General features: G+C 45.4%; 1 protein-coding gene across 1 annotated transcript; it reads right to left on the bottom strand.

The window, feature by feature from the left end:
* Positions 1 to 6726: 6726 nt before the first annotated feature.
* irx2a (iroquois homeobox 2a) lies at positions 6727 to 10305 on the bottom strand. Its single transcript, XM_076152696.1, has 3 exons — positions 9809 to 10305; positions 8225 to 8630; positions 6727 to 7725 (listed from the first exon to the last, which is right to left on the bottom strand). The coding sequence occupies exons 1-3, from the start codon at positions 10064 to 10066 to the stop codon at positions 6785 to 6787; spliced, it is 1605 nt and encodes a 534-aa protein (XP_076008811.1). The 5' UTR covers positions 10067 to 10305; the 3' UTR covers positions 6727 to 6784.
* Positions 10306 to 11365: the final 1060 nt, after the last annotated feature.

Raw genomic sequence — 11365 nt, 5'->3', positions numbered from 1 at the left:
AGCTCCCAGTTTTTTTCCTCCACGCATTTACATTGAAAGCCGTTTGATTCGCCGCCCGCCACCATTACTCACTGAGCTGGGCTGAAAGCTGCAAGACCCAAGTGAAAAGTTGTGACACCAAATCGTACCGTTAAAGCGGAAAAGCCTCGTTTAATTAGCCCGCCAGACTGACGGGTACTATTTAACATGAATCACTTCCTTGATATGTCTCGCACACTACGTGATTGGAGGAGGCGGGGGTCGGGGGGGAGGAGGGGAATGGAAGTGCCACGCAGACGAGTTGAGCTCATTTATAAAACATTTCAAGACAGACAGGAGGAGAGAGAACCACGACGTCTAATGTCTCCCTCGTCCAATTGTTGCTCTCGCTGATCTTAAACGCTGACGGTTCACGAGGTAAAGGATGGAGGGTAAACGGAGAGTTAACCGCACGCTGTATCTGGAACACAGAGGGGGGGGGCGGTCACATGCGTGCACGACAACACAACACAACATCGGGAAGAGACAAACAAGACACATATGCGAGGTGTCAGTGTGTTCATCAGCTTTACTGCTGTGTGGCGTTTAGTTAAAAAAAAAAGGAATAGAAATTGAGTTCAAGGTGCAGAAACGACAAACACATGTTGACAAATCACTAAAGCGGAACGTGATCGTCTCCGTCTCTCGGTTGGTCTCTGTCACACTGCCTGGACTTCTGTCATCGCCACCTCCTTCCCTGCCTACAATTCTGCAACATCTTAACTTGATCTTATTCTCTGACAATTTGTAGGACTAATAGTGTGTGTGCTGTGTGTGTGTCATAATGAAAGAGAGAGGCACAGTGGTAGTAGTTAGGAAACAGTTGCATCCTCTCATGTCAACACTCACATCACTAGTACGATTTTTCACACACGCTCACACACACACACATACAAACACATGCATCTTATTGCATCTTACAATATAATTCTAATATTTTCTTTATTTAATTGTTTCCCACACTCCCTTGCTCTTTCATGCCCGGCCCAGTGATGACAAACACACTTTTGGTCGTGAGATCTTTTTATTCTGTCATTTCTGCTTTGATAACCAAACCAGAACCCAAATATGGTTACACAACACACACTTGATTTCCTGTTGTGATGACATTCCAAATGCCTGCCCAGAACACAGGATTTACCGGAAATGTGTGTGTGTGTGTGTGTGTGTGTGTGTGTGTGTGTGTGTGTGTGTGTGTGTGTGTGTGTGTGTGTGTGTGTGTGTGTGTGTGTGTGTGTGTGTGTGTGTGTGTGTGTGTGTGTGTGTGTGTGTGTGTGTGTGTGTGCAGGGAAGTGCATGGCAGTGTATTGCACAGTTGCCGGGAAACTTAACCACAGAGTGAAGAACTAAACTAAACTTCAGATGTTCTATTGTGTCTTCTTATTAGTAACTAAACACACACACAAGCAAACACACTGCATTAATCACACCAATAGCTCCTTCACCTTTATGGGAATTTTCCTGACCGTTTCCAACACGACTTTGCCCGTTTTCTGGCCTGATTTACAGCCTAAAGGTGCAGTCGGCTGCTCTCAAGTGTGCAACTCACCACAGGCATTAAACAACTACTGTCAATTACCAGTGGAAGTCAGGGCTCCTAATGGCCCTGTTTGGCATGGACAAGCATTAGGAGGGTCCCTTCATCAAGCGTGTGTGTGTGTGTGTGTGTGTGTGTGTGTGTGTATGTGTGTATGTGTGTGTGTGTGTGTGTGTGTGTGTAAAGGTATGGTTGTATGTGCATGTCTTTGTGTACTAGTGTTGTGCCTGCGAGTCATGATTACACTCTTTCTGTGTGTGTGTGTGCACGCGCGTGTGCACATGTGTGTGTGTGTGTGTGTGTGACATTGCTGCACAGCTTATTCTCCTTGATCATCAGGCGTAGTGAACATTTCACTTGACACCTTTACGAGAGGACAGGACCCCGGATTCGTTTTTTAAAGTCCCCCCGTCTACTTTGATGTGCTTTATTGAACACACCTGTACCTGATTTGTACGCCGCTCCCTTTCGTCTCTCTCTCTCCCCTTAATATGCCTGCTACTTACGCTTAAGTCTGAACATCAGTTGTATTTATGGCTCGGTCTTAACTCGGTGGATTTAACCTGGAAGATAATCAAACAGCGTTAGAGGGGATGAAAGAAAGGGGAAGGTTCAGCCAAAGGGTCAGTTCTTATCCATGTTTTCCTCCTTTTATGTCCCAAAATGCTACAAATGTCTCATGGAAAGTGACCACAAGTGTTATTGTGAAAGTGTAGTGAAAATTTGAGGATGATCTTATCCACAGAGAATTTGTAACACATCCTAAACCTTAAGGTGTAACTCTCCATCTGGATCATGTGAACTTCAACACTGAGGAAATGCCGACTTATTACTTATTGCACGTGAAACTCCCTCTTTGAATTCCAGCAGTGTTTCTCTTTTAAAATCTCATACATGATGATAATTCTCCAGTTTATTGGTCTGACTTAACCACCTGCCCCATTATCTAAGTAATTACTGTTTGCTGTAAAACACAGTAAAGCCTCTATAGCTATAATAAAACTCTTACCACATAAACTTCCTGTTGTGGAGGCACACAGGTGTATGTCAGAGATTAATGCTGAAGTGTTTTGGAGGAGAAAGGGTTGATGGGAGGATAAAGAATACAAAGAGCTGGTGAATTATCTGCATATGCAGGCTGCTTATTTGATCAGCGATAAGGGGAATGAGTTCTCTTGCTCACATAAAGCCTATGAGCCCTGTGATAGCATCAGTTTAGCTTTCAATGACAACCAGGCCTCAGTATGGATGAACACACCCTCATTGATAAGCTATATGATATGATTATTTCTGCATTTAATGTCTAATGCATGGTATTAAATAATATCTATAGACTGGATTGTGCACCACTAGGCCTTTGTACTGTGCCAGACTTTGCAATACAGTATCTTGTCTTTTTTGCCCTTGGAGATCAATATCTGCACTGTGTCAAGGACACCTCAGCCTTTTGCTGCTACTAATTTACAGAATGCAAGACAAAGAGCAGCTTCCTCAAAAAGGAACACCTCCGCATATTTGTGATTAATTATGGCCAACAGTCCCACTTAGCTCTCATAAGCAGCTTCACAGCTTGAGGTTTGTTGTGTACAATGGACGCCTTGCTCTCATTTTTACCTGCCTTTCCTCTCAATCAAACAAAAAGGTTGGGTGGAAGTTTCTTTTCATGTGTTCAAAGGCAACCGGTTGCCAAGCGTTTTCTTTTTTCCGCAACAGAAACGATAACTCTTTATTGGGAACAAATGTTGACATTTGGAGGGAGCAGCAACGGGTGAGTTGAGTGAGTGAGAGGCAGGGCCTCTGTTTGCTTTGGAGAGAGCCTCTGGTGCTATTTGACAACAGCGCTGAATCCCTGAGGGAGCCCACCTGAGAATTATGTGTGCATTTCAATAAATCAACTCCTAATGAAAGCGCTTGGCTGAGGAAGAAGGGAGCTGCCCAGGGGCTATAGCGTCCTTGACTTCCCCATAGGTGGCTTGCCCGTGATCCTGTTAAATAAAAAGGTGCTTAGAATATATCATTTCCATATGGAGATGATCAAAATGCAAACAAGCTCAGAAAATACACAGGAGTGTTTCTTTCCTTAAAATACTACATTTGCATTTTGACAAAACATTTTGACAGCAATGTAAAACAATGCATTTGTCATCATAAAAAACAAATCCAGTATACTGTTGGTCCGTAAAGTGAGTTTAGCTGCTTTCCCTCCACTGCATCCCTGGTGGCGAGCAGATATTACTTCCTTGGATGGAGAGGCGGGAGGAGGAGGAGGAGGTGGAGGAGGAAGAGGAAAACTGAGGTGAAAGGGGCTCCCATGAGATTTGGGCAACACTCAACCTCAAATTCAACTGGAAAATGAAGGATTAGCTTTTAGTCTGGCTGCGAGCGATGGCGGAGGCCTCTTCTCTGAGGAGACACACCAGGAAGAACAGCCTGGGTGTTTGATCTTAAGGGGGCTCTTTTTTATGGGTGACTACATTTTGGATTACATTTCTTAATACCAGATGGAATAATTAAGAAAATGCAAAATAATGTATCTTAACAATTAGCTTAGCAGAACCAATTATTATTATTATTATTATCATTATAATTATTATTACTACTATTATTTAGTCAGACTTAACAGTTTTCTTTTTTTCTCAATGGTTTAATTAGCTGTGTCCTAAGCCCTATGCGTAATAACCACGCCATGATGAAAAGCAGAGGAAAGCCTGTCCGATTAGGGCCCATCACACAGTCCATTGGAGCTGGCAGATGCTTAGATAGACTTTTATGGATCGCTCAATGCTGCGCCGTAATGAAGCAGGCAGAGCTGACCCATCCTGAACCGGGCTCAAAAGCTCCAGGGAAGGGCCCCGCTGGGAGCCCATAATGCCCGATGCGCCCCACGGCTGTATTAATCACACTGGAAAAATAAATGTGTGGCATGCAGGGGGAAGAGGAGGGGGAGGAAGAGGAGGGAGGGGTTAGAAATGAAATAAGTATGTCGTTTATCCCAATCAAGGTCGTGAATATGAAGCAGAGAGAGATTCAGAGTGAGGCCCGATAACAGGCAACGATGATCCGTTTGGAAAGAATGGATTGAGCAATCTGCGAGAACTCATCATGCCCCCCCCCCCCCCTATACACACACACACACCCCCACCCCACACACACCCATCTGTGTGCGAGTGACACAATGAGAGAGAGAAAGAGAGAGAGAGAGATAGCGCATTTAACACACAGATCTGTTCTGAATCAAATGAGAGATATTCTTCATAAATGAAAGAATGAGCCCCAAAGAGTGATGTCATAGTCGGGAAAACAGTTTTAATATTTTCTCCTTTTTTGAATAATGAATATCATACCTCGCCAGCACATCTAGACTAGCGCGTTGTATTTTTTTTAAATTTACATTCCAAGATATAAATTAGTAAAAGTACTCCCCCCCTCGCTTAACAAGATTGTGTCGTCATCACCCCCTGCCCCCCCGCCCCTCTCAAATAGGTTCTCAAATAAAAACCTGTCCCTCATATATATTTACAAAGCAAAAAACCAACATTGTCAATTTCCCTTTTTGTTGCAATACAACTTGCATAAATTATAGGCATTTGTTTCGCCGTCATTTAAAAAAATAAATATCAAATGTAGGCTATTCCACTTTGAAGTCCTCAAGTTCACGTCGTCTTGCGTCACCCCCTCCCTCCCACCCCTCCAAAATAAACCCCAACCCTGTTTTAACAAACACGGTTTCACAGAAAGGGCAAAATTATATTTTTTCACACGTAAATATGCTGAAATAATTATAATAATAATAATAATAATAACATTAATAATATTGTGGCAAAGAAGCAAACTACAGGAACCTGAGAAATAACACATGTCAAAATAAAAGCACATATATTGGGAGATCTTAATCTTTTTCTTCCAAAAAAAAACAGCATATGAAAATCATCACATTTCATTAAAACCAAAAAAATATGTGACCTCATATAAGAATAATAAGACGGACGTGTGTGTGTGTGTGAGAGAGGGTGTCTGTAGGAGCGATAGCAGCGTTGTTTCCGTCTATGTGGTGGCACTATATCCGGTTTAGGAGCAAAGGTGATGGGGGGGGTTAAAACATGGGACTAAAGGTTTGTGTCTTGCTCGCTTTTGCAGTCATAGCAAAAGTGTGACACCTACCTGTGGACCGGGGGAATAAATACAAAACCCACGCGAAACAAAATGACCCAAAACCGACCACAAAACCGCAGAAAACACTCTGGAACTTTCTCAGGCTCGGTCTATATACTGGTAAGTGCTTCATTAAATTCCATCGGCTAATTGCTGGAAGGGGGCGGGGCTTCCTTCACGGAGGCAAAGCTTGTGTGCGTAAAGTGTGCGTGAAAGTCACCTACCGTCTACGATCTTAAATTACATGTTAAAGGCGTACAAGTAGCCAAATCTGCGTGAATGTGCGGAGCAAATTAGCGTATTTGTTTGTTTTATGGCTGACCCTGTGTAATTCTAATTATTCTAAGCTGAGAGATAAGGATTGGGGGTGGAGGAGGGGGGGAACTGCGCACACACACACACACACACACACACACACACACATATACACACACATCAGAGGGGGGTATTAAAACTGAATTCCAACTCAAAGCTATGGCAACATTTATCTGCTTATTGAAGCCTGGGGCTGCCACCGTGTGTGTGTGTGTGTGTGAGTGAGACCTGTCCTTCTTGGCCATATTTAATGTCTATATTTGTAGATGTGACACTTTTGTTTACAGTAGAGGTTTTCTTGTTATGCCATCATTCCTAACGCCAAAACCCCAATCTCCTGCCACTTAATGATTCAGCAAAAACCAAAACTAAGCCTCAAATAAATATAAATCTGATTAAATCCAGAAGAATAACTGTACTGAACCTGGATCATAGGCTCTGAATTGCATCGACTGTGCTTTAAAATGTCCATTTTAATCAGTAATGTTTTCCGTGTGTGTGTGTGTGTGTGTGTGTGCGTGTGTGAAGTTACAGTAAAGCAGAAAAAGGCAGATCATCCCATCATATCACCAAAAATGACACAACGAAAACAAGCTGATTTGCATCGGAGACATGTGAACTTATTCTTTACATCCACCATGGAACGAATCCCCCCCTCTTACACACAATGTCTGGATTCGACACTATAGATTAAATGAGCCCCCCCATCCCCCCTCTTCCAATCCAAAACAAATGGTGATCAACCGTTACCGCGTCACGCCATTACGTACCTTTCTTTGCCTCTAAATGTGCGGGTCTGAAATGTTGCTGCTGCTGCTGATCGAGAACAACAATGTGGTTGTGGTTAGTTTTAACGAGGGGCGAGTCTGGCCTGTGCCGGGGGTTCGGGCTCCCATCCACGGCCTGCTGAGACGCGCCGAGACCCTCGTTTGCAGCTGCAGCAGCGGCGGCGGCTGCGGCTGCTGCTGCGGCGGCGGCAGCCAGACTCACTCCGGACGAATTAGTGTACCGCAGGATTCCTTGGCCCTGCAGGGGGCTGAAGTTGCCATAGTTTGTGTAATTGCTATAAAAGGGAGAAGTGTAATAAATAGGTCTTCCCAGTATGGAGGGGGCCGGGTAGAGGGAGGGAGATGTGGCGGCCGGGGAGGCGGCGGAAGGCGTGGGGGGAGTGAGGAGGCCGACGCTGGAGGAGGGGCAATTCGGTTGCCCCGGTGGTTGCTGCTGTTGCTGTTGGTGCTGCTGCTGATGTTGCTGCTTTGAGTCCGAGGTAGCAATCTCCGCCAGCGACCACAGCTTGGGCTTGACCGCGGGGTTCTGCGGCGCCCCCGACGGTGGAGGAGGAACTCTGCTGTCCAGGCATGGGGACGGTTTACCGGTGTTGACGCTGTTGCTAACGAGGCTCCGGGCCAGATCCTCCCGCTGGTTGTGGAGATGGTGGAGGTGATGGAGGTGGTGGTGGTGGTGGTGGTGATGTTGGTGATGGTTGAGGAGCGACGCTTCTTCTCCGGTCAGAGGCGACGACGTGATGGGTTTAGGGGAGAGCTGGGCCCGCGGATCCGGGTCCTGGTCCGGGTCCAGGTCGTCGTCGCATTTGTCGCCGGCCTGGTCGGAGCTCAGGTCGCCCACACGACAGCTGACTTTCTCCCCGTCAGACTCAGCCGAGCAGGAGTGATCCGTCAGGGTGTCCACGTGCAGACTGATGCCTGGGGAAGAAAACGGCATGATGAAGAGAAAGAAAGAAAGTGTATCTTCCTCATATAAGCCACAACTATAATTATTACAAGTGCAACCATAACGTCATAATCATTTTAGTTCAACAGCCATCTTTAGGAGAACACAAATATTTTCCAATTCCCATAATTCTACACTGTGTGATGAAGGCATCAGCATTAAACCAACTTTTACAAACTACTTTTTGCTGTACTGAGAAATTTGAAAAGTAAGTGTCAACCAACATGGCGGCAAAAAAAATTACAACTTTTAATTGCATTAAATGTGACATTCTTGTGAAATAACCCTGAATTAAAAAATATAATAAAACATCTAATTTCTTTTATAAATGACTGATTATTAGAAGTGAGGCAGCAGTAAATAAAAGACCCCGCCACCCTCCTGCCCACCTCACGACCCCCCACCCCCCCTCTCTCTCCAGCCTGCATAGTTAAATGGCTCATTGGCTCGGTCACCACATGACTCCCCCACCTTCATCCTCCGCGGAAGCCTCGCTGTTATCCAGGACCTTCTCCGATCGTTCCACCTCCTTCCTCTCCCCGTCCCCGTCCTCCTCGTCCTCATCCTCGCTCTTATTCCTCGGGGCCCAGGTCATCTTGTTCTCCTTCTTGAGCCTCCTCCTGGCGTTGGCGAACCACGTGGAGACCTGCGTCAGGGTCATCTTGGTGATGATGGCCAGCATGATCTTCTCCCCTTTGGTCGGGTACGGGTTCTTCCGGTGCTCCTGCAGCCAGGCCTTCAGGGTGGCCGTGGCGTCCCTGGTGGCGTTCTTGCGGTACGCCGGGTCGTTGAGCTGGTAGGGGTACCCCGGGCTGCCGTACGGGTGGTAGCCTAGCGCCCCCGCCATGCCCGTCGTGTGCGCGTCATATGGAGAGCTCTGATCGAAATGGAAGAGGAAAAAAAGGAATATAATAAAAAAAAACATAAATTAATCAATATACAAATGAATAAATTAACCCTTACAAGTCAATAAAATCCTGTCAACATGCTGAGATAAATAAGCATATTAATCTATATATATATAAATATTTTACATCGTGCAAACATAATAACAAAACAAATGAAACTGGAATACAACAATCGTCCAAATATCATTCCGTTTTTAGGAAAAGTGCAAGTTTAAAACCAACTTTAAATAATTTACATATTAACATTAACATATATATTAACGTATAGGCGATACATTTTTCTCTATCAATCATCATTTAGCTTTTCTGATCGCTCCAAAAGAAATCACAGTGATTGTAAAGCAGGTTGCCGTGCTGTATAAAAAACAGCAGGCCATGCACAGGAAGGCGTCGACTAATCGTTAACTAATGGTTAAGATCGTTATCGGGGATTGACTAACAACAGAGCTGGTGTTTATTAAGCTGTTAAGATCATAAAAAAAGGGACATTTCTATTTCTGTAATCAGCTGTTAACTCCCTGGGTTTTCTTCTTGGGATTGCTGTTGTGTTTGTTTAAGTTGTGTCAGTTAACATCTCATCTCTTTGCAGCATAACAAATCCCATTAGCGAATCACTTGATATGCACCTTTTCTCCTAAAACGCTTGAAGTGCCCTGTGACATTAGCATCAGCGAGTCATGCTTTTCAGGTTCAAATGATGTTTATTCAACTCGGAATAAATTCATCCACTTCATCCCCTCGGCGACTTTAATGTCTATCGAAGGAGAAAAGAATTATGGCTTGTAAGCATATTAATTTTCTATGACACATAAAATTCACACGAGGCCAAAGGTTCATATCTAAATTCTTAGTTAGTATTATTCAATTCTACCTAATTAGATGCGCAGTGAGATGATCAGGCCGTTATAATTTACAGCTCATGCTTTTAAAAACCCGTTTAATCCGGGGAGGTGAAGGGTTTTACAGGGAGGATCTGAGCAGCAGGCCGGTGCTTTTAAAAAAAGTGCAGCAATCGTGCGCCCAATAGAAAAGTTCCGCAAGGACTTCAAACTGTGACGAATGACATTTTTACGCACTTTCTAAATACGCACATCGCTCATCGGTCTTGATCTTACGTAATAATAGTGCACATACGCTTGTATTTTACCATGTATGACGGGAATCCTGCGGTGGGATCCGTGGAGTATGACAGCGGGCTGGAGAAGCCTGCGCCCGCCGCCGCCGCCGCCGCTGCCGAGGCGGAAAAAGCAGCCGATCCGGGGTAAGGGCTGAAGGCTGAGCCGCTGGACGACCGCGCTAAGTCTTCATTCCGCGGGGCAGCCAGAGCCGAGGCCCCGTATGCCGGACACGAGTATAGCGCCAGAGAGCCCGGGGGCTGGTAGAGGTAACCCTGAGGATAGGACATTGGTGAAGACGGACTGGGTCGCAGCGTTTCTCCCAAAAAAACGCGCAGGGCGGCAGGCAAAAAAACAACAACAACAACAATCAACTCAATAATCAGCCGTGCAAACAATCATCAGACAATGAAAAAAAAAATCCTCCCTCCACAGCCCCCTTAGTGGGAAAAAACGCGAAAGATCTGTGGAAGTGTCCACATAGAGGCAATGTGGCGGGCGTCTTGATCCCCTAGCGTCCGATGTTTTTAGTACGCGGCGCTATGAAGTGAGGAGTTCCGAGGGACGGAGCCAGTGGAGTTTCAGACTCCGAGCATTGGGGGAAAGTGGAGCTGTCACTCCGGCTCATCTGAATATCCCATCCACGCCCCCTTTCCGCCTCACACACACACGGAGCCGCGGAAGAGAACCGCCGCTCCACACTGCAAAAAAGTACCAACCCAAGCCCGTCCGTCCAACCGTAATGAGGCGTTTTTCAGCTAAGAATAATGTTTGACTTTGCAATCAAGTGAGACAAATGTGGAGCAGTTGGCGCGATAGAAACGTAAGATGCTGCTAAAACAAATCAATTAGTGCACGCAGGGAGTGACAGCGTCTTATTTGGCTTTTATTTTAGGATTTCTCTCCAGGTGTTGGGGAGGAAATCTACATTTGGGGGCATTTAAATCTATATATTTTGATGTACACAACGGTATACAGGATTAATTGTCAGTCTGTGTTTCTTTTCTTTCTTTCGCAGCGCAGCGCAGTACAGTGGGAGAGAGAGTGCACAGAAATTGTTCCACCTCTTTTATTATAAACTAATTTTTCTGTGCCGTCGGGGTGTTATTTTAGTGCATTAGAGGGCTGGTGTTTTGTTGTTATACGCGCGCAATGACTGTGGTGTGTGTGTGTGTGTGTGCGCGCGCGCGCGTGTGTGTGTGTGAGAGAGAGAGAGAGAGATTCACTTGCAGCTCGTTATACCGTCAAGCCAGTTGAGCTGCAAAGGGCAGTTTGAGATTGAGCTCCTTGCCCTGTGCGGTGCGGTGCAGTACGCGCTCTGGCCTGAGGGGGGCGGAACTGGCTTCACAACGTCATAAATCTCAGACTGGCTTACGCTGTATTAAAATTAATAACTCTAATCCGTGACGGTGTAACTGTTGGTGGTGACTGATGAAGCCTGTGTGAGTGACAGTAACTTGATAAACTCTGTAGTGAACAAACGGCACAGACGCGTCCTTAGTTGTCGTGATTGTGCTGTACACACACTCACGTTTATGAGTTGTGTTGGAGAGCTGCAGTGGGTTTAAGGGGCAACTTGTCTGTGGAAT

Source organism: Genypterus blacodes, unplaced genomic scaffold (genome assembly GCF_046128005.1).
Source record: "Genypterus blacodes isolate CSIRO-AG114 ecotype Tasmania unplaced genomic scaffold, CSIRO-AGI_Gbla_v1 ptg000057l_1, whole genome shotgun sequence".
Lineage (NCBI taxonomy): Eukaryota > Metazoa > Chordata > Actinopteri > Ophidiiformes > Ophidiidae > Genypterus > Genypterus blacodes.
This window is presented reverse-complemented; position numbering and strand designations above follow the sequence as displayed.